Source organism: Melanerpes formicivorus, unplaced genomic scaffold (assembly GCF_026170545.1).
Source record: "Melanerpes formicivorus ecotype bairdi unplaced genomic scaffold, bMelFor1.0.p_v2 SCAF_36, whole genome shotgun sequence".
Classification (NCBI taxonomy): Eukaryota; Metazoa; Chordata; class Aves; order Piciformes; family Picidae; genus Melanerpes; species Melanerpes formicivorus.
The window spans coordinates 502436-529518 of NW_027142388.1; the positions used below are offsets into that span (position 1 = coordinate 502436).

Genomic DNA, 27083 nt, shown 5'->3' on the forward strand with positions numbered 1-27083 from the left:
GGCTTGAGCAGCCTGGGTGTCCCCACCCATGGCAGGAGGATTGGAACTGCATGATCTTCAAGGTCCCTTCCAAGCCAAACCTCTCTATGTGTCTATAAAGCAGTGACAATCTTGTAGCATCTTCCTAGGAATAGGCTACTCAAGAGAGCTCCTATCAGTGGGGCATAGTTCAGCTAAAACAAAGCCCAGCAAATCAGCTTAGGGAGTGCTCTGTTTTGTAAGGAAACTAAGATTCTAATCAGCAGAAGAGGTAAGAGTTTTGTCATCAAACAGTGATGCAAATCAGAGCTCTTGTTCTGAATGGGGAGCTATGAAGTCCCTGCTGTAATTTTGCAATTGGGTTCATACAAAAACTGCTCTGAGCAGTGTGGCTGAGGCTGGAGGGTTTGCACTTTAGTTGCCTGTAGCATTGTATCTGCTGAGCTAATGACTGCTTTGTATTCTTGGCTTGTAAGTGGATAAGAAAGACTCTGTTAGTACTTACCCTAGATACTTAAATCTGTGGTTCTGGAGTGTTGGAGTAAGTTAAAAAGGAGTTGCCTTCTTAGCTGTCTCTTAGGGTGATCTTCTGTTTTCATCTTGCCTTTCTTCCAAATGTTGATGTAATGTTGTTCTTCCTATCTTCTGATCAAGTCTCTTGTAGCCATTCCAGTGTGGGAGTCCTCTGGGTTTAGGCTGCAGCTTCTGATCAGATGCTAGGCAGTGGTATGGGATCTGTGTGTGTTGGCTTCAGGCCACCTTAGGGCTGATCCTTCTTTGTCCAGTCTCTTGTAGCTTGTCAGCATGTGGTTAAATCACCTCTGTGTTTGCTATAAAGGGCAGGCAGAGAGACAAATGATCCTTCAGCTGTCCTCTGCTTCTGAAACAGGGCCACAGCAGATTAGGAATTTCCTAGCCAGCTGAGTACTCCCCTGATTTGCCCTGTCAGCTCATGTAGAGACACAACTATTCTTCCCTTGCTTCCAGTGTTGCATTTTGAAGCATCTGTAGAGAAATTTGCAGGAGAGTTCTAAGGATGAGAGCTGCATCTTTCTGCATCAGACCTTTCCATTTTGTGCTTGCTAGTGAGTGGAACATCACAGAACAGAAGCTGCCTGTGATTTGTTCTGTAGTGTGTGACCTTTCCTTCTTGGGAGCTATTAGAGAGTTCTCTATCAAGCAAACTTCTTTATCCTAAGGCTGCTTTAATTACCTGGCAGCCCCAAGTTTAGATGGTGGATTCTTTACCACTGAAAACTACTGGCTGAAAGAACGTAGAGCCTGCTTTGGTCAGCCTCTTTTTGATCACGTTCTTCAGGAACCCTAGCAAATCTGATTTGTTTTAAAAAAGGAGCATCTTTCAAACTGCAGTGACCTGACTTGTACCAAGCTGCTCAACTGGAATGTTGGCTGCAAGGGGAACCCTGGTACAGCAGGAGATTACCATGGTAAATTCCAAGTTCTTATCCACACCGCTGAAGCTGGAGAAATGTTTTCAGCACTGGAGGGGGAGGGAGTGAAGAAAAGTTGAAATATATATTCCTTTCCATAGAATCACAGACTTGTCAGGGTTGGAAGAGACCTCAAGGATCATCCAGTTCCAACCCCCCTGCCACAGGCAGGGACACCTGACACTAGATCAGGTTGCTCAGAGCCACATCCAGCCTGGCCTTCAAAACCCCCAGGGATGAGGTTTCCACCACCTCCCTGGGCAACCTGTGCCAATGTCTCAACACCCTCATGGGGAAGAACTTCCTAACATCCAATCTGAATCTACCCATTTCTAGTTTTGCTCCATTCTCCTCAGTTCTGTCACTCCTTGACACCCTAAGAAGTCCCTCCCCAGCTTTCATGTAGCCCCCTTCAGATACTGGAAGGCAACAAGAAGGTCTCCTTTGAGCCTTCTCTTCTCCAGACTGAACAGCCCCAACTCTCTCAGCCTGTCCTCATAGCAGAGGAGCTCCAGCCCTCTGCTCATCCTCGTGGCCCTTCTCTATCAAAATCCAAAACTAATGTAGAACATGGACACAGAAAGAATTTTTAGAGCAGGTTAGCCTGTGCAGGATTCATTGCATCTCCTGGGCTGTGATAGGTGCCTGTGCACACCTCTGCAAACAGAAGATGATGCATGTGAGACAATCCTTTGGTTTTGAAGGATATCTTCATTCTTACCAGAGAATAAAAGCACATTTGTGTGTGTGCATAGCCTTGAAAGGCTTGCTGCTGTTTCAGGCTGCCCTGCCCAGAAAGGGCACCAGTAGCTCTCAGTAGTTCAGTGACCATTACTCCAGTTCTGGACACAACATGCAGCTCAGTGTACAAGAAAATCAGTTTAACTCTGCATTAATTGAAAAGCAGATGCAGCTGGTACGTTGTGGTGGGTTGAGAGAAGGCCTAGCTCTCCCTCCCCCACAAAGAAAGAAACCACAGCTAGCCCAGTCAGAGAAGCAAAAGGATATGCTATATTTGCAAGCAAAATGAAATGCAGGTTATATATCTACACGATACGCAGTATTTACAATGTATATACAGAAATACACAGCAAAGAAAAATAATCAGAACGAAACTCCCTCCTCCGGACAGAGGAGGGTTCCCCCTCTGTCTCCCCCTACCTCCTTTTTTCCCCAAAAAGGGCTAGAGAGAGAGAAAAGGTAATTAATAAGGATGAAATTTTGTTAGGCCTCAAAGCACATGCAGGATTAGTGCTTATCTGGTATTCAAGGTCAGGCCTCTGGCTAGTTGCTCAGAAGCAGACAGGCTGGAAAGGGAGAACAGAGAGGAACTGAGGAAAATTCCTACTGCACTAAAACTTAAAGTTGCATTCTACCAGTCTACCAATGAAATTCGTTTAGAGCTATCTTTGTTTTTCAAAACATTCAGCCAGAGCGTTCCAGCAGCTGTCCCTTTCTTAAAGGCACAGCCTCAAACGGTCACAATCCACCCCTTCTAAACAATTTCATTGGCTGTTCGTACTGTCCATCCAATCTAAATAATTTCATTGGCTGTTTCATAGTTTCATAGTTTCATTCAGGGTTGGAAGGGACCACAATGATCATCTAGTTCCAACCCCCCTGCCATGGGCAGGGACACCCCACACTAGATCAGCCTGGCCAGAGCCTCATCCAGCCTGCTCTTAAACACCCCCAGGGACGGGGCCTCGACCACCTCCCTGGACAACCCATTCCAGGGTCTCACCACTCTCATGGTGAAGAACCTCCTCCTCACATCTAGCCTGAATCTCCCCACCTCCAGCTTCATTCCATTCCCCCTAGTCCTATCACTACCTGAGATCCTGAAAAGTCCTTCCCCAGCCTTCCTGTAGGCCCCTTTCAGATACTGGAAGGCCACAATTAGGTCACCTGGGAGCCTTCTCTTCTCCAGACTGAACAGCCCCAACTCCTTCAGTCTGTCCTCACAGGAGAGGCGCTCCAGCCCTCTGATCATCCTCCTGGCCCTTCTCTGGACACCTTCCAGCACCTCCATATCCCTCTTGTAATAGGGGCTCCAGAACTGGACACAGTACTCCAGGTGGGGTCTCACCAGGGCTGAGTAGAGGGGGAGGATCACCTCCCTCGACCTGCTGGCCACACTTCTCCTGATGCAGCCCAGGATCTGATTGGCTTTGCGGGCTGCAAGTGCACATTGAGAGCTCATGTTGAGCTCATGTTGAGTAAAGTCCATAGTCCATTCCAGCTATCCTCAGATGTAGATGATTCAAAAGTCCAAGAAAATCAGGAAACAAGAAAATGGAAAACAGTTTGTCTCTTCGCAGACGAAGCAAAGAAAAGGGAAACAGGGATACAGGGACCCTCAATTGACTCAGGGATCTCAGGGTTCATGCACCGTAGATTCCTCATAGATCCTTCCTTGGATGCGATGTAGCTGTGCAACAGTCTGAAATTAAACTCTTTCAGCTAAAGTTAGATTTCTTTGTGGAATACACTGAATTTCACCATTCTCTTGCGTCACCCAATAAGTGTGACCAGGACCTTCAGCTGAAACCACCCCTCGGACAGGTTCAGCCTCTCCTGAGGGAGAAAATACCCAAACAGTTTGACCTAACAGATTCTTTGCTCTAACAACAGGAACTCTATCACCTTCTACTTTCTGTAGCAGATCTGAGTGTGCAGGTCCAGCTCGGTTCACTGAACCTCTACTATTTACCAGCCAGGTTGCTTGTGCTAAATGTTTTTCCCAGTTTTTCAAAGATCCACCCCCCATGGCTTTAAGAGTGGTCTTCAGCAAATCATTGTAGTGTTCAATCTTCCCTGCAGCTGGTGCATAGTAGGGAATATGGAATATCCACTCAATACCATGCTCTTTTGCCCAGCTCTTTACAAGGTTGTTCTTGAAATGAGTTCCGTTGTCTGACTCAATCCTCTCTGGAGTTCCGTGTCTCCACAGGATTTGTCTCTCCAGACCGAGAATGGTGTTGCGTGCAGTTGCATGTGGAACTGGATAAGTTTCCAACCATCCAGTGTTTGCCTCTACCATAGTAAGCACGTATTGCTTACCAGAACGAGAACGTGGTAGAGTGATGTAGTCAATCTGCCAAGCTTCACCATACTTGTACTTGGACCATCACCATACCATAAGGGCTTAATTTGCTTTGCCTGCTTAATAGCAGCACAAATGTCACAGTCATGGATGACTTGTGTGACAGCATCCATGGAAATGTCTATGGATCTGTCACGAGCCCATTGGTAGGTTGCATCTCTTCCTTGATGTCCTGACTAATCGTGAGCCCACTGAGCTAAGAATATCTCACCTCAGTGTTTCCAGTTGAGATCAAGATTAGAGTCCATGTCTACTTGAGAAACTCTTGCAGCTAGATCTGCCTGCTGGTTGTGTTGCTGTTCCTCAGTAGCTTTGCTCTTAGGAATGTGAGCATCGATGTGTCTCACTTTCACTGGAATTCTCTCGACCCAATCAGCAATGTCCTGCCACAGGTCTGCTGCCCAAATGGGTTTTCCTTTCCTCTGCCAACCACTCTTCTTCCAGTTCTTTAGCCAACCCCATAGAGCATTGGCTACCATCCATGAGTCGGTGTAGAGATAAAGCTTTGGCCATCTCTCACGTTCAGCCATGCCGAGAGCTAGCTGGACAGCTTTTACCTCTGTGAACTGACTGGATTCTCCTTCTCCATCTTTCGCCTCTGCAACTCGGCGTGTTGGACTCCACACTGCAGACTTCCACCTTCGCTTGTTCCCAACAAGACGACAGGAAGTCTGTGAACAAAGCGTATTTCTTTTCATCATCAGAAAGGTCATTGTAAGGAGGAGCTTCCTCAGCACGAGTTACTCTCTCCTCTGGAGGTTGAGCATAGTTGGTACCTTCAGCCCAACTTGAGATCACCTCCACCAGACCAGGTCTTTCAAGATTTCCCATTCGAGCTCTCTGTGTTATCAGAGCCATCCACTTGGACCAGGTGGAATCTGTGGCATGATGTGGTCTGGAACCTTTGCCTTGGAACATCCAATTCAAAACTGGTAATCTGGGAGCTAAGAGAAGTTGTGATTCAGTTCCAATCACTTCAGAAGATGCTATTACTCCTTCATAGGCAGCTAGAATCTCTTTCTCTGTTGTAGTATAATTAGCCTCTGAACCACTGTAACCTCGACTCCAGAAACCAAGAGGTCGTCCACGTGTCTCACCTGGAGCTCTTTGCCACAGGCACCAGGTTGGACCATTGTCACTTGTAGCCATGTACAAAATGTTCTTAATGTCTGGACCATCTCAGACAGGTCCCAGACCCATTGCTTGTACTACCTCTTGCTTTATCTGGTCGAAGGCTGCTTGTTGTTCAGGTCCCCAGTGGAAATGGTTTCTCTTTCGAGTCACATCATACAGAGGTTTCACAATCTGACTGTATCCAGGAATGTGTAGTCTCCAAAATCCCACCAGCCCCAAGAAACGTAGGGTCTCTTGCTTGTTTGTGGGACTTGCCATGGTGGAGACTCTGTTTACCACATCCACTGGAATGTGTCAGCGTCCATCCTGCCACCGCACTCCCAGAAACTGAATCTCTGTGGTAGGTCCTTTCACCTTGTCTCGCTTGATGGCAAAACCTGCATCCAGAAGAATGTCAATGATTTTGTTACCTTTCTCGAAGACTTCCTCAGCAGTTTTACCCCAGAGGATGATGTCATTGAGGAACTGGATGTGTTCTGGAGCACCGCCTTTCTCCAGAGCATCGTGGATCACTGCATGACAGATGCTTGAGCTGTGGATCCAGCCCATTGGCAGCCTGTTGAAAGTGTACTGGATTCCTCTCCAGGTGAAAGCAAACTGAGGCCTGCATTCCTCTGCTATGGGAATAGAGAAGAATGCATTAGCAATGTCTATGGTAGCATACCACTTGGCCTCTTTGGATTCCAGCTCATACTGTAGCTCCATCATGTCTGGCACTGCTGCACTCACAGGTGGTGTTACTTCATTCAGGGCTCGGTAGTCTACCGTCAGACGCCAGTCTCCATTCTGCTTCCGGACAGGCCACACTGGACTGTTGAAAGGTGAATGAGTTTTGCTGACGACTTTCTGACTCTCCAACTGACGAATCAGATTCTGAATGGGCAACAAAGAGTCACGGTTGGTTCTGTATTGTCTGTGGTGCACAGTCTGAGAAGCAACCGGCAATTTAATGTCCTGTATCTTATGTTGTCCCACAACTGCAGATTCATCAGAAATCTCAGGTCTGGCAGATAGCTTCAATTTTTGTCCATCAATTTCTACTGAAGCTACTCCAAAAGCCCATTTGTAACCTCTAGGGTCTCTGAAACGCCCTTCTCTCAGAAAATCAATTCCCAGAATACAAGGTGCGTCAGGTCCGGTCACAACTGTATGCTTCCTCCATTGTTTACCAGTTAAACTTATATTAACCTCTACCTTACTTAACTCTTGAGATCCACCAGTGACTCCCAGAATAGTTATAGGCTCTGATCCCTGATAATTTGATGGTATTATGGTGCACTGAGCTCCTGTGTCAACCAAGGCCCTGTACTTCTGAAATTGTGAAGTGCCAGGCCACTGGATGTACACATCCCAATAGATTCTATTATCTCTGTTATCCCTCTCCTCCCCCTGGCGGGAGGCAGGGCACCCCTAGTTATGGGGAACATGCCCACATGTGCATTGAGCACAGTGTGCAGTGTTAGAACTGGAGCCACTGTTGGAGCTATGAGAGTTACTCTGGGAAACTGTGGAAGTAACAGCTACCCTTCTGGTATTGCTACCTCGGGTTCTGCCACTTTGCAGTTCCCTCAGTCTCCTGCAAAGATTAGAAGTTGGTTGACCATCCCACCTGTTCATGTTCTCACCAAACTGATCACACAGAGTTACCCAAATAATCCTACATGACTGCCTTGGTGGTCTGCTTTGGTTTGATCTGTTTTGAAATGACCTCCTTGGGGGACGTGTATTCCTCACAGATGAAACCTGTATCCATCTGGAGGAAGAACTGGAATTATCCCTTTGTGCCAGTTGGGATATGGTGGTTTTAAATTCATCCTTCAGCTCTTTCATGCAGTCCTCAATTTTGCCAGAAAGAGTTTCAATGGCTGAAACCAGAGAAACACGTGTCATGCTATCCTGGAATCATAGAATCAATAAGGTTGGAAAAGACCTCAAAGATCATCAAGTCCAACCTGTCACCCAGGACCTCATGACTACTAAACTACGGCACCAAGTGCCACATCCAATCGCCTCTTGAACACCTCTAGGGACGGTGACTCCACCACCTCCCTGGGCAGCACATTCCAATGGCTAACAACTCTCTCGGTGAAGAACTTTCTCCTCACCTCAAGCCTAAATTTCCTCTGGTGCAGCTTGAGACTGTGTCCTCTAAATAGGTTAAAGATAGGTTAAAAATATATAGCTAAACATTTCAAGTTGTACACTTAGGAGTCCATACACAAAATAACTGAAGAGCTATCAATTGCAAACAGCAGAAGAGAGTCAATGCCAGGATTTACTACAGCATGAGGCTGAGCTATTGTGGTGCACTCGTAATAAAGTCATTTGGAAGCTTAAAATGCATGAAATTCCCTAACCCAACAGCCAACAGGTGACATGATGTCTGGACTTATCCATCCAGTCCCAAATACGTAAATGGAAAAGAAGTGAAGTTCACAGACAGGCTGTTCAGATGGTTAGATCCTCCATCTGTCTGATTTGTCCTCTCCTCCAGTTGTCTTGATTTGATCAGTGAATTGGCCAGCCATAGGAGGAGCTCCACCATAATGTCTTGCCACAATCCTGCTTGCCAGAATGTTTGCATAATTAGAAGGAGCAAGCTTGATGAGCTTTTTAGCAAGACCAGTTCCCACAGGGATGTCATCAGGATTCAGAGTTTCATGTTCACCATAGAGTAGCTCTCTAACAGCAAATTCTCTCAGATGCTTAGTTCTCTCATCTGTGGTAGTCCAGGGTTTAGGATTCCATGGAAGATCATCTCGGGAAGGGTAGCTCAGGAAAACTGCCGTTAAAAGGCATATCCACAGGTTAACCTTACCAAGAACCTTGCCTAGATGTCTATTCCATTATCCTTTGAGAGCTCCTAGCTGAGCTGCTGACTTGTCTCCAACCAGATACGTAATACATACGTAATAAAGAGATTGTGCAGGCACATGGAGTCTCACTTCTCAGCATCCCAAGCCCTGAGACAGCAGAAGGTGGAGGTTTCAGACTGATGTGTTTATAGAGGTACATGGCAAGGAGAAGTGGGCATTTACTAGGGCTTCATATTGCTTTCATAACCTGATCTGGTGGGAGGTGTCCCTGCCCATGGCACAGGGCTTGGAACTGGATGATCCTTGAGGTCCCTTCCAACCCTGACAGTTCTGTGGTTCTATGATTCTAAAAGCCAGGCTTGGCCCTGTTAGTGAATGGCCACAGTGACTGCTCTTGCTGAGCAGCAGGCTGCACTTCACTGTGGCAGGTACCTGTGGCTGCAGGTCAGAGGGGCACCCATCAGTCACAGCAGGCTCAGGGTGATGGATTTTGCTCTGCACCCCTGGCAGGGGTTTTAGCTCTCACACCTCCAAAGGAGAATGGTCACTTACTTGAGGTTTTCTTGCAGATGTGCAGATATTGGCATTTTTTTGCTTATTTTAATGACATTTTTGTTTAAGAGTTAGGAGTGCTGGTGCTAAGTGTGGAAGGTTGGCATTGCCAGCTTGGCTTGGCAGTGTTCCGTTCCACTCGGTCATCTGCTGGGTTAGAAACAGAGCAAGGGTTAAAACCAGAACTGCTGCCAGTTGATTAGGCAGCAGAGGGATTGAGGCTTAGGATGTCTCTTAATCTGTGAATTATATCTCATTACTAAAGAGGAAGAAGAGCTTGAAGTGCCTTTGGAGGGGCTCGGATTTCAGCAGCAGGAGTCACGGCTTTGCCAGCAGATGAAGATGGCCACTGTGGCACCATCCCCAGAGCCTGAGTGCTGGCAGGTGGAGGCAGTGACCAGCACAAACTCAGGACATGTCTGTACCCAAGGTAGGAGCTTCCTGTGCTTCAGAGAACTCTGAAAATGGGTGGGGAGCTACAGATGGGTTTGCAAGCATTGACTGATTAGATAGTGGTGGTCCATGGACCTCAGTTTCTCTGCCTGCCTTCCAGTCAAGTCTTGCAGAGCTTAGAGGCATTCCTGGCAGTGTCCCAGCTTCCTGAGAAGGTGCCTTGGTAGTCCTTTGTGCTTACTCTTTTTGATGTAGGATTCACATGCTAAATACCAGAGCAGCAATGCCAAATCAAAAAACCTCCCAGTAGCAGGACATCAGGCTGTGGGGCTGGTGCATCCTTAGCAGGACATCAGGCTGTGGGGCTGGTGCATCCTTAGCAGGACATCAGGCTGTGGAGCTGGTGCATCCTTAGCAGGACATCAGGCTGTGGGGCTGGTGCATCCTTAGCAGGACATCAGGCCGTGGGGCTGGTGCATCCTTAGCAGGACATCAGGCCGTGGGGCTGGTGCATCCTTAGCAGGACATCAGGCTGTGGGGCTGGTGCATCCTTAGCAGGACATCAGGCCGTGGAGCTGGTGCATCCTTAGCAGGACATCAGGCTGTGGAGCTGGTGCATCCTTTAGAGTAGGATTTTCCTTTTAATTGAAATCCTAGGGCAGTATGACACCACTTTGGATTGCCCTGTTGGAATAACCAGCAGAAGGAAATGATTTTGCACAAAGGCTGACTCACTCCAGAAAAAATAGCTTTGAAGCAGTTAATGCTTTCTCTCTCCTCTGCCCCCTTCCCAAAAAAAGAGGGGTAGGTGTTGGTGTTTTAATCCTGGTATTTCAGGTGGGCATAACCTAGATACTCATCTTTGGGGTGGCTCCCTTTCCCCTCTCTGTGAGAGGCAGGGTCTTCCACGCCTGTTTCTGGTAGTCTGCTCTGAAGTGCCTTGCTGCCTGTGGTGCTGGGTCACTGACCTTGATGAAAGGCTCTGCCTCATTTGCTGTGGCAGTTTTTACATGCTGGGGTGCAGCTGAGAACACACAATTCAATTTTACTTCTCTTAGTAGTTAGTTCTAGTGCTGGCTGTTGCTCAGGGTAGCATCAGGGAGCTGGCATTTTCTTCTGCTGTGCTGAAGTGGCCAGGTCGGTCCCAGAAACCTGCAAAGGATGAATTTGACAAGATGGCATCTGAAGAGCAAATGCAGAATACCTGTCCTTGGTATCAGGCTGAGCCAGATTTGGGTGTTTTCATCCATGTAACTTTAGAAAAGACTCTTTCTGACTCCACAGGAAGCACAATTATCAGTAAGAAATCCAGAAACCTCCTTCAACAGTGTTTCACAGGAAAGCTTTTGTCTTCTGCTTCTTGCTGCATGTATAATGTTTTGTACTGTGGTAGTGCCTAGGGAAGGGCTGGATCCCTCTTGTCTGAGCAAGTTTGCGCTGTAAAGACCACAAGCTGAGACACTTGGGAAGCATGGAAATGATGCTAAGCAGTGTGGGAGACTGGCATGAAGGCACTAAGGAGGGGTTTATGGCAGGGTTTGAGGGAGTATGGAGGAAATGTGAGTGGATGTTGCCATACATTTTGCTTCGATTGCTGAGGAGTTGCTGTCTCAGTAATTAGAGGCACAGCTACAGTGGAGGGAGATCAGACTCAAGTGAAGCTAAGTAGCTTCCATTCCAGAGTGGAGAGGCAGAGTGCAGAGGTGAGCTGATTGCATCTGAAATGAAATGCTTGTAGGAGTGGATGGGTCAGAGCTATGCTGCCACTTGCCATGCTTGGTCAGACTGAGTTAGTGCTGCTCAGGAAGATTTAATGTTCTAATTCTTACTGGTTTCCAGCTCCTAGAGAATCCTGAGGCACTTTCTTCTTCTTTTTGAGCCTTAATTAAAGGAAGCTTGAAGAAAGGCCTCTTGAGCCAGCCCTGTGTCTAACAACGAATTGTCCCCTCTCCTTTGACAGCTGAAATCCTGAGTAGCTTCCTAACATGGTGGTTTCTTTCTTCTTATTTTCTGTTTAGTCTCCAGTTCCAAGCCTGAACCCAGCTCCAGTTTACAGACTTTGGGAAGTCAGCAGAACAAGACAGATGGCACCCGAGTAAAAACTCGCATTCTGCCCAACATGCCAAAGCTTTTCATACCTTCATCTGTCACCAAATTTCCACCTGAGATCACTGTCACTCCACCCACTCCCACCCTTCTTTCTCCAAAGGGCAGCATTTCAGAAGAGACCAAGCAAAAATTAAAGGTAATAAAAGGGAAACAGTGATTTTTTTTAGATTATTGGGGTGGTTTTTATCTTAATTCCCCCCTCAATAAAACACATGAGAGGAGCAACAGTTCCCTGCCCCCAGTTCCTAGCCAGATAGGGTGTAAGTAGTGGAAGAAGATGCTGGCTGCAGGAGCCATGGGTGAAATCACAGCTACCCCTAGTTCTTACCTGAGGAAATTAGAGTCACAAGAATGGGTGAGGGAGCTGAGTGCAGCCACTGCCATCCTTAGGTCAGTGGAAGCTAGCAGAATATTAACTGTGGGGAAGCCTACTGGTCAGTGTTCTGTTGGCTCACATGAGGATGCCATACCTTCCGTGGCAGTAGGAGAGCTGCTGAGTGTGAAGGGCTAGCAAGCAGTTGGCTTTTCCCCCTGTGCCCATGGCTTTGTGCTGCCTATTGAGCGACATATTCTCTCTCTCTCTTTTTGGGGTCAGTCTGCAATTTTATCTGCTCAGTCTGCAGCGAATGTAAAGAAGGAGAGCCTTTGTCAGCCAGCTTTGGAAATCTTAGAGACCTCAAGCCAGGAGTCCTCACTGGAAAGTGATACTGATGAAGATGATGACTACATGGACATATGAATGAATTTCTGGCCATCATCAACACCAACCATGCAAACCATCCTTCTCCTTGCCAGCATCTCTGGCAGTTGAAACATCCTCGCTGGCATTGCTCTCCATTTAATTGGCATCGTTGTGTTCCTCACTCCTCATTACCTTTGTTACCACCACTACCCGCTTGTATTGCCTTCAGAACCTTTGCCATTCTCCCCACCATGGTGCTTGACAGAGAGAATGATTGTTTACCAGGCACTTAACTCATCTGGACCACACCATCACCTTGAACTTCAGTAAACACAAGGATGTTTTGAGCTCTCTGCTGTTCCTGCTTCTTCGGCCAGAGCCCTGGGAGTCACTCCAGCTCTTTCCTATAGCATCTTCCTCCTTTTCACTTGTCTTTTGTTGCATTTTTCCCTGCTGGTGAAGCTTTCCTCCCAGTAGTTCAGCAGCCTGATGTCTGCCTAGCTGTGCCACAATCAGTCCAGCAGCTCCCTTGAAACTGAATTGGAGTAGGCAAAATTTGCTTAGCTGGGTGAGGCTTGAATGACATCGAGAAAGTCTTTGGCTCTATTGTGAGCTGAGTGCCTGTCAGCTCCTTGGCACTGCTGGATGCTTCACTGGAACACGACTGGATGACAGTAGGCAGAGAAAGAGCTGTTGCAGGCGGACAGAGAGCCTGGCCTGCTGCTCAGGCTCTTTGCACACCCATGGCTGAGGGACGAGCAGAAACCATCTACCTGAATGTCGGCTTAAAGAACTGATCTCTCCGGAATTGTCTTACAGTCCTTTCTCTTCTAATGCCTTGGACAAGCATTTTGAGGTTGGGGGAGGGGCAAGGGGGGGGGGGGGGGGAGGGGTGGGAAGGGCTAGATGCTATTTTTATGGTGGTATTGCAAAACCATTTCAGTAATGTCTGTTTTTTACAGAACGAGACGAAAAGGTCTTTTTTAACCTCTCTGCAGAGGGACTGCTCACAGTTATTTATATGAGGAAAATAATGGTAATAAAGATCCTTTTGGGGTTGTTGGGTTTTTTTTTGGTTGGTTTTCCTTCTTTTGTTTTTGGGTGGGTTTTTTTCCTACTGAATGTTAACTTTGTAAAATAATGAATGCAAACCATGCAAAAACAGAAGCCCACCCCAAGGAGTCACAGACTATCTATAAACACCCATGCACCCACACACATATATATATGTGTCTGTACATACATATATATATGGATGGATATGGAAACAAAGTGCATCCAGCTTGCAGTGGTGGATTTCTTTGTGGGGTTGGGGTTTTTTTTGGGGGGTGGGGGGGTTTGGTTTTCTGTACAAATGCAGAGCTTTGTATAAACTTGGGGGGGGGGGGAGGGGGTTGGTTTGGTTTTTTTCTAATAAAGTTGAAATGGACTCTTGTCTCTGTGCATCTTGAGAGGCTGAGGTTCCACACATAGTTTCATAGTTTCATTCAGGGTTGGAAGGGACCACAAGGATCATCTAGTTCCAACCCCCCTGCCATGGGCAGGGACACCCTACACTAGATCAGGCTGCCCAGAGCCTCATCGAGCCTGCTCTTAAACACCCCCAGGGACAGGGCCTCAACCACCTCCCTGGACAACCCATTCCAGGGTCTCACCACTCTCATGGTGAAGAACCTCCTCCTCACATCTAGCCTGAATCTCCCCACCTCCAGCTTCATTCCATTCCCCCTAGTCCTATCACTACCTGAGATCCTGAGCCCTTTTGTTGCCTGGAGAGCAGCACTGGGGGTGGGGGGAAAGAAGCCTCTTCCTTTTCTGAAGCCTGCCAGAGCTCTTTGGGTGAGTTTGGTCTGGTGGGAGCCAGAACCTGTATCAGCCAGTGTTGCTGTCATGGCCTGCAGGGGGTGCACTTCCTCACTGCCATGTCACCTTGCCTTGCTTTCCTTTTAGAATGGAACGGAACGGAATGGAACGGAACGGAATGGAATGGAATAGAATAGAATAGAATAGAATAGAATAGACCAGGTTGGAAGAGCCCTTCAAGATCATCGCGTCCAACCTAACATCAACACCACCCAAACAGCTGACCCATGGCACCAAGCACCCCATCAAGTCTCCTCCTGAACACCTCCAGTGATGGTGACTCCACCACCTCCCCAGGCAGCCCATTCCAATGGGCAATCACTCTCTCTGTGCAAAACTTCCTCCTGACCTCCAGCCTGAACCTCCCCTGGCGCAGCCTGAGACTGTGTCCTCTTGTTCTGGTGCTGATTGCCTGGGAGAAGAGACCAACCTCTGCCTGTCTACAACCCCCCTTCAGGTAGTTGTAGAGAGCAATAAGGTCTGCCCTGAGTCTCCTCTTCTCCAGGCTAAGCAGCCCCAGCTCCCTCAGCCTCTCCTCACAGGGCTGTGTTCCAAGCCCCTCACCAACTTCGTTGCCCTTCTCTGGACTCGTTCCAGCAAGTCAACATCCTTCCTAAACTGAGGGGCCCAGAACTGGACACAGGACTCGAGGTGTGGCCTAACCAGTGCAGTGTACAGGGGCAGAATGACCTCCCTGCTCCTGCTGGCCACACTGTTCTTGATGCAGGCCAGGATGCCATTGGCCTTCCTGGCTGACTGGGCACACTGCAGGCTCATGTTCAGCCTACCATCAACCAGCACACCCAGTTTTAGTCCTCACCCATAAGCTCTCTGTGACCTCTTCTGTCCCCAGGTGGAGCTGGCTGTCGAGCACTCAGCTCTCTGCTGGACTCTCTCAAGCAGTTCCCTGAGGTCCTTCCTGAACTAACTTTAAGATCACATTTAAACTTCTAGTATGTGTCCCATGCATTAAGTCCAGAGAAGGGCAACGAAGCTGAGGAAGGGTTTGGAGCACAGCCCTGTGAGGAGAGGCTGAGGGAGCTGGGGTTGTTTAGCCTGGAGAAGAGGAGGCTCAGGGGAGACCTTATTGCTGTGTACAACTACCTGAAGGGAGGTTGTAGCCAGGAGGAGGTTGGTCTCTTCTCCCAGGCAACCAGAACCAGAACAAGAGGACAGAGTCTCAAGCTGCACCAAGGGAAGCTTAGGCTGGAGGTAAGGAGAAAGTTCTTCCTAGAAAGAGAGATTGGCCATTGGGATGTGCTGCCCAGGGAGGTGGTGGAGTCACCATCACTGGAGGTGTTTAGGAAGAAACTAGATGGGGTGCTTGGAGCCATGATTTAGTTGATTAGATGGTGCTGGGTGATAGGTTGGACTCAATGATCTCCAAGGTCTTTTCCAATCTGTTTTCTTTTATTATCCTTAAAGATTCCTTTTTTTTTGGGGTGGGGGGTGGGGGGGTGAGTGGGTTTTTTGGTTGTGGTTTTGGTTTTGCCTCTCTCTTTCACCAGAGCTTGCTTTTTGACTTCTAGCTCTGCTTTCTGAGAGGGATTTAATTTCTTTGCTGGCTAAGCAAAGCTGGAAGAGTCTGTTCTTGTCAGCAGAGAGCTGAACGTTGCTGGTGTAATGATTGGCTGAGAGGGAATGGATTGAGGCTTGAGGAGGGCAGATTGAGACTGGAGATGAGGAAGAAATTCTTTCCAGTGAGGGTGGGGAGACACTGGAACAGGTTGCCCAGGGAGGTCGTGGATGTCCCTCCCTGGAGGTGTTCAAAGCCAGGCTGGATGAGGCCTTTGAGCAACCTGGGCTGGTGAGAGGTGTCCCTGCCCATGGCAGGAGGATTGGACCTGGAGGAGCTTTAAGGTTCCTTCTAACCCAAAGCACTCCATAAAATCTATGAATCTGCTCCAAACTCATTTTCATCTCCAAACTACAGAACTGCTCAACTTCCTTTCCCTATGATCTTTTGTTCTCACTATGCTCTTGGGTAGCTCCAAGGACGTTTTCTCCATCTCCAGGAATTACTGAGACTGACCTGCACAGGCCACCCTCCTTCATGTTCTGCCCTTCTGCTAATGGCTCAGTGGTGTCCTGCTGAACTGTGAGCCCCCTTCCACGAAGGGTATTACTGCTGATGGCCTCTGAAGGAATCACTCTTCTTCTGTGTGTGAGATCCTCTCTCTGTGAGTACAGTGTCTGTAGTTCTGCAGTTCAAGGAGCCATATTCTGGAGGAAGATGCCCAGATCACAGTCTCACAGGATGTTAGGGGCTGGAAGGGACCTCCAGTTCATCAAGTCCACCCCCCCTGCCAGAGCAGGACCATAGAATCCAGCACAGGTCACACAGGAATGCATCCAGACAGGGCTGGAAAGGCTCCAGAGAAGGAGACTCCACAACCTCTCTGGGCAGCCTGCTCCAGTGCTCTGTGACCCTCACAGTGAAGAAGTTCCTCCTCCTGGTGAGGTGGAACCTCCTGTGCTGGAGTTTCCATTCATTACCCCCTTGTGCTATCCCAGGGTGCAAGTGAGCAGAGCCTGGCCCCTCCCTCTTGACCCCCAGCCCTCAGCTATTGATAGACATTGATCAGATCCCTTCTCAGCCTTCTCTCCAGACTAACCACCCCCAGGGCTCTCAGCCTCTCCTCACCAGGCAGTGCTCAGCCCTTCACCATCCTCATAACCCTCCCTTGGACTCTCTCCAGCAGATCCCTGTCCCTCTTGAACTGGGGAGCCCAGAACTGGATGCAGTATTGCAGGTGAGGTCTCAGCAGGGCAGAGCAGAGGGGGAGGAGAACCTCCCTGGATCCATTGACTTCCATCTGAAGCAGCACCCCTGCAGGTGCCTGGAGCCAGAACGTCAGATCCTCACAAACAGAACTATGCTGTCCCACAGGGACAATGGGATTCTGTGGGATTTTCCAGCCCCCCTCACACATGCACACACACACGCACACACACAGACACATGCACACACACACACACGCACACACACAGACACATGCACACACACACACACGCACACACACAGACACATGCACACACACACATGCACACACACACGCACACAAACACACACGCTCACAAACACAAACACGCACACAAATGCACATGCACACACACACAAACATGCACATGCACACACACAAATACACACATATGCGCACACGCACACACGTGTGCACGCACACAAACACATGCGCGCGCACACGCACGCACACAGAGAGACACAGACGCACACAGAGACACACAGACGCACACAGAGACATACATGCACGCACAGAGACACGCACGCACACACGCATGCACACACAGACAGACACAGACATGCACGCACAGACACAGACACGCACACACAGACACATGCACACACAGACACACAGACGCGCACACGCACACAGACACAGACACACACACACAGACATACATGCACACACACAGACACACACACACAGACCCAGACACACACGCACACACAGACACATGCACACACACACACATACACACACGCAAACACACACACAGACACATACACACACATACACACGCGCACACACACACACACACAAAGGCTTTCTGGTGACCTTGCAGCTAGGTTTAGATTTGCTTGGAACAACTTCTTTGGTTTCTGTCTAACCCTGGCTGGCAAAGCTTTCAATCCCGCTGGAGGCAGGGTGCAAGCTGTACAGCAGCTACAAGCACAGCATCAGCCCGCAAGGTTTGCTTCCCAGATCTGTGTTCCCAGGTGCCTGAGGTGTCAGACTAATGAAAGGCTGCTCCTGCAGTCTATTGCTTTTGCCTTTGTTTGCTTTGGGTCCTCCCGCTGAAGCCAGAGGGACAAGAATGTCAGGTGCCTAAAGTAAACTCAGGCAAGGTCTGTGACCAAGTGGCTTTATTGCTGGGGCTGGGTTTTGTTGTTTGCTTGTTTGTGTTTTCCCTGGCAGTCACTGATCACAAAGCAAAGCCTTTTGGCTACTGGAAAGCCAAACTGTTAAGGCTCCCAGGCCAGCAGCCAAAGCATTCTTGTTCCAAAGCAAACACGAGAAAGTCTTTTAGAATGGGCCGTCGGGAGTGGCTGTCGGAGAGGCTCTCTGTCCTGGTTCTGAGCTCTGTTAAGCTCAGCACGGTAAGCTGCCTTCCGCTGCTCACCGCTTCAGTGCTGGCGTTTGGCTGTGTTTGACGCGGCTGCATCTCCTGACAGAAGAATTCTGTCATCTGTGGGTGGTTAAGACCACTGAGAATTTCTGAGGCAAGGGCCTAACCTTTGACTGAGAATTAATTTTGCCGAGCAAAGCTGCAGTTAGCTCCTGCCGCCCGCTGCATTGCGTTGCTCTCCAAAAGCTGATCGTGGCTTGTTCCACAACCAAAACAGCAAATCAAGGGAGAGGATGAGTCCTCTTCCCTCAGTGTCATCATCTACCAGGGTTTGCCAGTTGGTTGGTGGTGCCTCTTGGTTGGGTTTTCTTTAATTAGGAAGACATTTCCTCGTGGGTAATGAAATTAATGTCTGCTGCAGCCAAAATAAACACCATATGGTCAGGGAGAGAGGGGGCAGGAAAAGATGAGGAAGGCATGGCAGCCAAAGCTGATGAGGAAGCAAAATGGGATGAAAACAGAGGGATCTGGTGAGGACAAACCAAGTCCTGCCATCCAGGGTGGTGTTAAATCCAGTTCTAGCAGTGGTGTTGGCGTTTCACTGAAGGGAGAAAAGGGTAGGGTGTGCAGCTGGGGTGTAGAGTGTCACAGGGCACAGCTCTCTTCTGGTGCTGCAGGCTCCTAGTGTGGGTCTTAAGGAAAGGGAAGGCAGGGTAATGGAGATGCTCAGGAGGAAAAGCTGGCTGCATTCTGGGACCTCTTAGTGAGGTACAGCTGGGAAGAAGGAGCTTTGCTCTTGCAGCTGAGGACAATGGGAAGGACTTCACTGCAGGCTGAGTGTTGCCATTTCTCCTGGCTGATGCCTGAGAATCCACTGAGCTCTGAAGCCTGTGTCAGGCATTTGGCAGTGCCCTTTGAGTACTGTACCACAGGCTGTATGAGCCCAAGTTCCACCTTTGTGAGAACTTCCCTGAGCTGTTGTTGCAGGGCACAGGGCAATGGGCAGCAGACAGCATCTGGGATTTGTTGGCTGTTGGAGGGAGGATTTCTTCACTTGAATGGCTCTTTCACACCAACAGGTAGAGACTCCAGGCAGATGTCACCAGAGATTTCAAGACCCCTCTCTCCTTGGACAGGGGTTTTTCTTCCTGCTGCTCTTTAGCTAATGCACGTGTGAGGATGGCACCCCAGCAGCAAGTGCTTGCTTGCCACCTCCAGAATCCCAGCTCCACAGTCCTTAAAGCTGTCCCAGAGCTCTGTGCAGCTCTGTCTTGTTCCTATGGATTTCCCTCTCTGCAGCTGACCCTGAAAAAACAGTTGGGGCCTGAGAGACTCTCTATGGAAGATGCAGGTTTATTGATCTCACCCTCTCAAGCCATCTACACCAAGCCCAGGAGCTGTCTGGAGGAGCTTAGCACTTGCAGAGGCGCTGATGCAGGCTCAGAGTGCAGCCTTCCACTGCAGCAGCACAGAAGCTGTGGGTGGCAAGGGGGTTGTCAGCATAACAGCTCAAAGGATTTCTGTGCTATGGGTGGATTTATCCCTAAAATAATGTTGTGGATGAATAAGAGCAAAGCCTGTGGCAAGTCTGGCTTGAGGGCAGTCTCAAGGCTGTGAGGTCATCTCTGGATAGCCATGGACCCAAAAGTTCATCTCCTGCCATTTGGGATCTACACTGCTCTGGTAGCACTAGAGGGGGCCCTAAGACAGAGAAGACAGAGGGGGGGGGGGGGAAAACAACCCAGACCCCACCCCAAAGCCTACCCTGAGTGGCTGTGGTCTCACCTTCTGAAAGGCTAAATTACACTGCTGGCTTTAACCTCTCTTACTTCTAAGGGCCTTCTGCTGCCCTACCATATGTCCAATTCATAACAGTCTGCCTCAAAGCAGAGGGAATGAGAAGCATCACAGTTAACAGGATTCTGTCCCACATTTCTGGTCATAGTAACAAACAAAAGCCAAAAGAGAGCTGATTTTGTTACCATGAATAGTGCAGCTTAGCAGGAAAACCGATCCACTGGAGCCTTGGGGGGTTTGGGGGGGGGGGGGGGGTGTAATTCCCCTGTTAAAAGCCTGCTGGGGATTTTCCATTTTCTTGGAAGGGACCTCTGGAGATCATGGAGTCCAACACTCTGCCAGAGCAGGGCTATAAAATCCAGCACAGGTCACACAGGAATGCATCCAGACAGGGCTGGAAAGGCTCCAGAGAAGGAGACTCCACAACCTCTCTGGGCAGCCTGCTCCAGTGCTCTGTGACCCTCACAGTGAAGAAGTTCCTCCTCCTGTTGAGGTGGAACCTCCTGTGGTGGAGTTTCCATTCATTACCCCCTTGTGCTATCACAGGGTGCAGGTGAGCAGAGCCTGGCCCCTCCCTCTTGGCCCCCAGCCCTCAGGTATTGATAAACATTGATTAAATCCCCTCTCATCCTTCTCCTCTCCAGACTAACCACCCCCAGGGCTCTCAGCCTCTCCTCACCAGGCAGTGCTCAGTCCCTTCAGCATCCTCATACTCCTCCCTTGGACTCTCTCCAGCAGATTCCTGTCCCTCTTGAGCTGGGGAGCCCAAAGCTGGGTGCAATATTGCAGGTGAGGTCTTAGCAGGGTAGAGTAGAGTTGTTGTCAGGGTGAATCAGACAGGGCTTCCCACGAGCAGAATTCTGGAGCAGACTCACAAGTGTCTGTTCTTGTCAGCATAGCACATGCTTGGGGGTTTTGGAGAGTCCTTAACTGTGCCTGCTGAGAACTTGGGGTGATTCAGTGCAGCAGCTGTCCTGCCTTACTCTCTTCCAGATGAAAGAGCCATGGAAGGGAAAGGAGAAGCAAAAAACACCCCCAAAAGGCTTCACCCAGGCCTGTGACTGAATTTGAGGGAGAGTGCCAATGGCATTAGCACATTGCCATTGCTGGGGGGGCTCCTGTGCCTGCAGAAACATCCAGGTAACACATTGCCAAAGCAGAAGATATTGCTGCTCAGTTACTCTCCTTGGAGACTATTTCCTTGCTGCCAGAATGCTGAGGTAGGTTTGGTACTTGGCCTGGTGGAGGATGAGGTTGGGAGGGTGGGGGGAAGAAAAACTAACAGTTGATTTTGCTGCTTTCATTTTTACCTAGCCCTGGGTTGTTTCCTGGAGAAAAATCTGTTCCATTGTTCAGCTAAACATGGAGTGAGAGCTCAAGGTTTAAGATTCACAGGTTGCCTTGGCACCTTCTGCTGGCAGCTGCATTGGTTTTGCTGCTGGTGGGGCACTGGGTAAGTTCTAGCATCAGTCCTGTAGTGGCAGCACTCAGTTCTGCTCCTTCCTGCTGTGCAGACACCTTCCCTCCCTGCAGCTCCTCCTTCAGGCCTGGAGCCTCACTCTGCCTCCCTGCTGCTGCCTCTGGGCAATGCCCATTCTAGGTGAGAAGCTCTTGAGAAGACTGGTGCCCCTTTTCCCAGACACTCCATCCAGCTTCTCTAGCTTTTAGGAGAGGCTGGAAGGCAGCAGCAGTCTCGCTGCAGGGAGCTGGGGTCAGCAGGAGAGCTGTGGAGCAGTGTGATGGTGCAGTGGAAGCCTGGGCATGCCCTGCTCCAGGCTGTGTCAGATGTGCAGTGCTGTGGCCCACAGGGAGCTGCTTGCACTGCACCAGGAGCCATCTGCTCACACCCCAGGAGGACAGGCAGTCCTCTTCAGTTAGTGCTCATCTAAAGAGTCACAGGATGAGAGAGAGAGACAGAAGTATTGCAGAGCCTCTTTGCTGCTCCTCTGAGGGCAGGATTGTTCTCTGCAACACCTCTGGCTTGTGCAGAAACCGTTCCTGAGCCGCACATAGCAAGAGCTCTGCCTGTGGTGTGCCCAGGCTGCCCTGGCTCCACTGATATGCCTTTTCCTGGATAGCCAAATTGCTTCTCTCTCATTTTCATCCCTGCTAATTAAGGTAATTATATCCCTCAGTGGCATGTTAATTCCCCTGTCATCTGTGTGTGCACCCTGCAGACGTTCATTGCTGCTTTGTGCACCACGGAGCCATCACAGCCAGTGAAGCTTTGCTTCCCAGCTCTTCTGATCTTTTATGACACTGGGTTCATCCAGGCTCCCTCCATAGAAGCTTTGGTGCTGAGGTATGAAGCATTACATAGAGTTTCCCCAGTTTGTTCTGCAGCAGAGTAACAGAAGCCCTGCCCCTTCCCTGCTCAGCTATGTGCTGTGCTCACACATGCAGCCTGGTGCTGGATTTGTTCCCAGTAAGGAAGCAGAAGCCTGACCCTTGCTGCAGAAAGCTACATGAGCCAGATCTGTGTTGCAGCCTCCTTGACGTTGCCAGGCTCTGCACAGGGGGACATCTTTAGATGAAACACTGAAGGGATGCCAAGGGGGAAATCTGGGTAAGGAACTACAGGAGTCAGCAATTCCTCCTCTGAAGGACTCCTTGGCAGTGCCATGGGAAGGCAGGAGAAGGAGCAGATCCATCATGGAAGGGAAATGCAAGATAAAGAGGCCTGAAAAAGTGGGACCATGAATTTTTGTCTCAGGTGGCTGATAAGCTAAACCAATCCTCCCCTAGTGAATGGAGTGAAGATTGAGGAGGGCAGATTGAGAATGGAGATTAGGAAGAGACAGTGAGGGTGGGGAGACACTGGAACAGGTTGCCCAGGGAGGCTGTGGCTGCCCCCTCCCTGGAGGTGTTCAAGGCCAGGCTGGATGAGGCCTTGAGCAACCTGGGCTGGTGGGAGGTGTCCCTGCTCATGGCACGGGGTTGGAACTGGAGGGTCTTCAGGGTCCCTTCCAACCCAAACTGTTCTATGAATCTGACCCTGGCAGTAGCTCCCTGCAGAAGCTTACCCCAGTGAGTGCTGTGTGAAGGGCTGGCAAAATCAGAGACCTCATTATTGCTAACATCTGCTGCGTGCTCACACGGAGTGCTTGCTGTCAAGCAGGACCTCAGCTTTCCCCTGCACGCTGCCCAGCACTCTTAGGAGCAGAACTGTTGTGGGTTGTTTGGGGCTTTTTTCCTGCTGAGTTTCTATTTTATCACTGCTTGTCTCCCTGTGTGGTTGGCAGGCACAGAGCTGGGCTGTAAAGTGCCAGGCACTCAGAGTCGTTTTTCTTTTTGCCATCATACCATCAGAGATTGTGTTTGTGAGAACCTGTTGGTGATTGCTCAGTGAGGAGGAGTCTTACTCAGCCCTCAATCAGTGACATCCAGCACTCTGAGTGCGGTGCAGGCACTGGTGTCCTCTGTCCCGGTGGAACATGAGCCTGCAGTGTGTCCAGGCAGCCAGGAGGGCCAATGGCATCCTGGCCTGCATCAGGAACAGTGTGGCCAGCAGGAGCAGGGAGGTCATTCTGCCCCTGTACACTGCACTGGTTAGGCCACACCTCGAGTCCTGTGTCCAGTTCTGGGCCCCTCAGTTTAGGAAGGAGGTTGACTTGCTGGAACGAGTCCAGAGAAGGGCAACGAAGTTGGTGAGGGGCTTGGAACACAGCCCTGTGAGGAGAGGCTGAGGGAGCTCGGGCTGCTTAGCCTGGAGAAGAGGAGGCTCAGGGGTGACCTTATTGCTGTCTACAACTACCTGAAGGGAGGTTGTAGCCAGGCAGAGGTTGGTCTCTTCTCCCAGGCAACCAGCACCAGAACAAGAGGACACAGTCTCAGGCTGTGCCAGGGGAAGTTCAGGCTGGAGGTCAGGAGGAAGTTTTACACAGAGAGAGTGATTGCCCATTGGAATGGGCTGCCCAGGGAGGTGGTGGAGTCACCATCACTGGAGGTGTTCAGGAGGAGACTTGACAGGGTGCTTGGTGCCATGGGTTAGTTGATTAGGTGGTGTTGGATGATAGGTTGGACGCGATGATCTTGAAGGTCTCTTCCAACCTGGTTTATTCTATTCTATTCTATTCTATTCTATTCTAAACTTGTCTGTCCAGCTGTTTGGGTGGCTCAAAGCCATGCCTCATCCCTGGGCTTCTCAAGGATCCTTCAGCCACTATCTTGAAACCATGCAAGTGCCTGATGTTCTTTGAAGCATTTGTCCACTGCTGAGGGGCTCGTTTTGAATTTATTTTTCTAAGCACATCTACCCAAAACGATGCTGGGCTTTTATATTCACAGCAGGGAGCACTGAGGGGGCTTTAAATATCCCTTTAATCACTAAGGATGTAATAAAAACAAGCAGAGTTCTTTGAGCTGAAGAGTGTTACGTGGGGGGGGGGGCGGGGGGGAAGTCTACTCTGGAGCTTCCAAATGTGAGCTGAAGAGACAAACTGGGCAATAAAACCCCCAGCTATGGACCAAACCAGCTAAAAGTTGCTCTGTAGCTGCCCATCAGGAGCTGAGGCTTGTGGGGGGAGGGGGAGGGAAAGGCCCTTCAGCACCTCTAGAGCCATAAGAGCCAGGCCATAAACATTTCACAATCTGCTGGGGAGGGAGCCCTGGCTGGGCTCCTGCCCAGAGTTTGCACCCTGGCCCATGCCTGCAGCCCAGAAGGAGCATGAGGAGTCTGAAGACGAGAGAGGAAATCATCTGGGCATATTGGGTTGGACTAGAGGACCTTGAGAGGTCCCTTCCAGCCCAGCCCATGGTTAGGGATTGCAGGCAACCCTGGGAGCTGTGACTTAATGCTGTCGGTTGGTGTAGGTTTATGACAGCCTCACCCTACTGCTGACTGGAGTGGTCTGTGAAATCTGACAGGTGGTTTGTTTGGGTTTTCTTTTTCTGTCACTGGTGATGCTGAAGGATTCTTACCTGAATACTGTCACTGAGGAGCCCAGCATCACTTTGCTGTGAGGTGATGAAAGAGCTTGGGGAGAACAAGAAACTGCAGCTCAGAGTTTATCCGAGTTGATCCTGCTTGAGAACAGTTGATGCTTGCAGCTCTTTGTTCCTGCCTTCAGAATTCCCTGCAGATCCTGGACGTCCCCTCACAGTGCTGTGGAGCAGCACTCCAAAATTGGCTGCCAGGGTGGACTGCATGGCTCTGCCTTAGCATTTCAGCTGGGACAGATAGGCAGAGTCCAATGGGATGGCATTCAACAAGTCCAAGTGCCGAGTGCTGCACTTTGGCTACGGCAATCCCATGCAGAGCTACAGGCTGGGGTCGGAGTGGCTGAGAGCTGCCAAACAGAGAGGGACCTGGGTGTGCTGATCGACAGCCACCTGAATATGAGCCAACAGTGTGCCCAGGTGGCCAGGAGGGCCAATAGCATCCTGGCCTGCATTAGGAATAGTGTGGCCAGCAGGAGCAGGGAAGTCATTGTGCCCCTGGACTCTGCATTGGTTAGGCTGCACCTTGAGTACTGTGTCCAGTTCTGGGCCCCTCAGTTTAAGAAGGACATCGAAACACTTGAACGTGTCCAGAGAAGGGCAACAAGGCTGGGGAGAGGCCTTGAGCACAGCCCTGTGAGGAGAGGCTGAGGGAGCTGGGATTGTTTAGCCTGGAGAAGAGGAGGCTCAGGGGTGACCTCATTGCCCTCTACAACTACCTGAAGGGAGGTTGTAGCCAGGAAGGGGTTGGTCTCTTCTTCCAGGCAACCAGCACCAGAACAAGGGGACACAGTCTCAAGCTGCACCAGGGGAGGTTTAGACTCGAGGTGAGGAGGAAGTTCTTCACCGAGCGAGTCATTCGCCATTGGAATGTGCTGCCCAGGGAGGTGGTGGAGTCATTGACCCTGGAGGCGTTCAAGAGGGGATTGGACGTGGCACTTGGTGCCATGGTCTGGTCATGAGGTCTGTGTTGATAGGTTGGACTCGATGATCCTCGAGGTCCTTTCCAACCTAAGCGATACTGTGATACTGTGATACTGTGATACTGTGATACTGTGGTTTTATGGGAGAGCCTATGAGGAGCTCAGCTCAGAGCCACAGAGACATCACACACAGAGGATCACGCAGGATGTTAAGGGTTGGAAGGAGATCACTGAGTCCAACCCCACACATCCTGTGGGTTCAGGTCCCTCCTTCCAGTGAGGTGCTGGTGCAGCTTCACCTGTCCTGTGGCTCTATCTTTTCATTGTAGCTCTCTTTAAAAGCACTTCTAAAGAACCCTGCAAAAGAAGAATAGATCTGAAGTGGTAAAATCGTAGTTGAATGACAGATGATTTATTGTCAAATGCTCTGAGTCAAGGTCTCCTGGCAGTGGTTTCATTATTCTCTCCTCTCTTGCTTTCTGACCACGTTCATTATCTTCCTCCAAAAGTTCTTAAGTGGTGGTGGAGGAGCTGAGCTCTGCTCTGCTCAGCTCTGTAGACTTCTCACCAGGTGTGGGTTTTTTTTCAGTTCCAAAGGCTTTAAATCCCAGTTTTCATTTGCTCTTTGAAGGTAGCTCCTTTGATCAGGAATGATACCGTTTATTGATTTCCTGTTTGGGTTAGAACCTTACTGTGGGGAACACGGAGACTGACTTAGGAGGGTGACAGGGCAAATCTGCCTCGGCAAGAGAAAGTACCTTGCAGGCTGAGTGGCATGGCTGAAGTCTGGCTTTTTACCCCTTGGTTTCACAAACGCTCCCACCCCGACAAAACCCAACCTGCTGCAGAAACCAGAGCAGCATCACAGAGCGGCCAAAAGAAAAGTTCTGGGTTTGAGCCGCTGCTCCTTACCGAAAACCTCAGGCGTTAAGCAGAGGCTGGCTGCCACTCAGCCATGAATTGAGCCCAGGAAAAAAGCCCTGAGCAGAAGAGGTTTCGCTAAATTAACTGCCAGCCGTTGCTAAGCTCCGCGTGTTGCTTCTCTTTGCGTATGGGTCTGTGCGCACTGTGTATAAATATGAAAGCAATTCGCGTCTGGCTGTTAAGCCAGAGCTGCTGCTGCCTCTTTTTTTTAAGGCTAGTCCTTTGTGGCTGCTGCTGGAGCCCGGAGGGTGCTGTCAGGGCTGTCCCCGGGTGCTGTCAGGGCTGTCCCCGGGTACTCTTAACAGAGGCAGCAGAGGAGAGGCAGCA

The 27083-nt window shown here is 49.8% G+C and overlaps 1 protein-coding gene across 3 annotated transcripts in view; it reads left to right on the forward strand.

Moving 5' to 3' along the window:
- The window catches only part of CABIN1 (calcineurin binding protein 1), a 136863-nt gene extending 123778 nt beyond the window's left edge, over window positions 1-13085 (forward strand). For 2 of the 3 annotated variants that reach the window (XM_068157146.1, XM_068157148.1), the window contains exons 35-37: window positions 9304-9468; window positions 11450-11676; window positions 12136-13085. In XM_068157146.1, the coding sequence (XP_068013247.1) occupies window positions 9304-9468; window positions 11450-11676; window positions 12136-12279 (536 nt within the window). In that variant the 3' untranslated portion in view covers window positions 12280-13085. The remainder of the gene's footprint in view (window positions 1-9303; window positions 9469-11449; window positions 11677-12135) is intronic. The other variant, XM_068157149.1, reaches the window with a different exon arrangement.
- Window positions 13086-27083: the final 13998 nt, after the last annotated feature.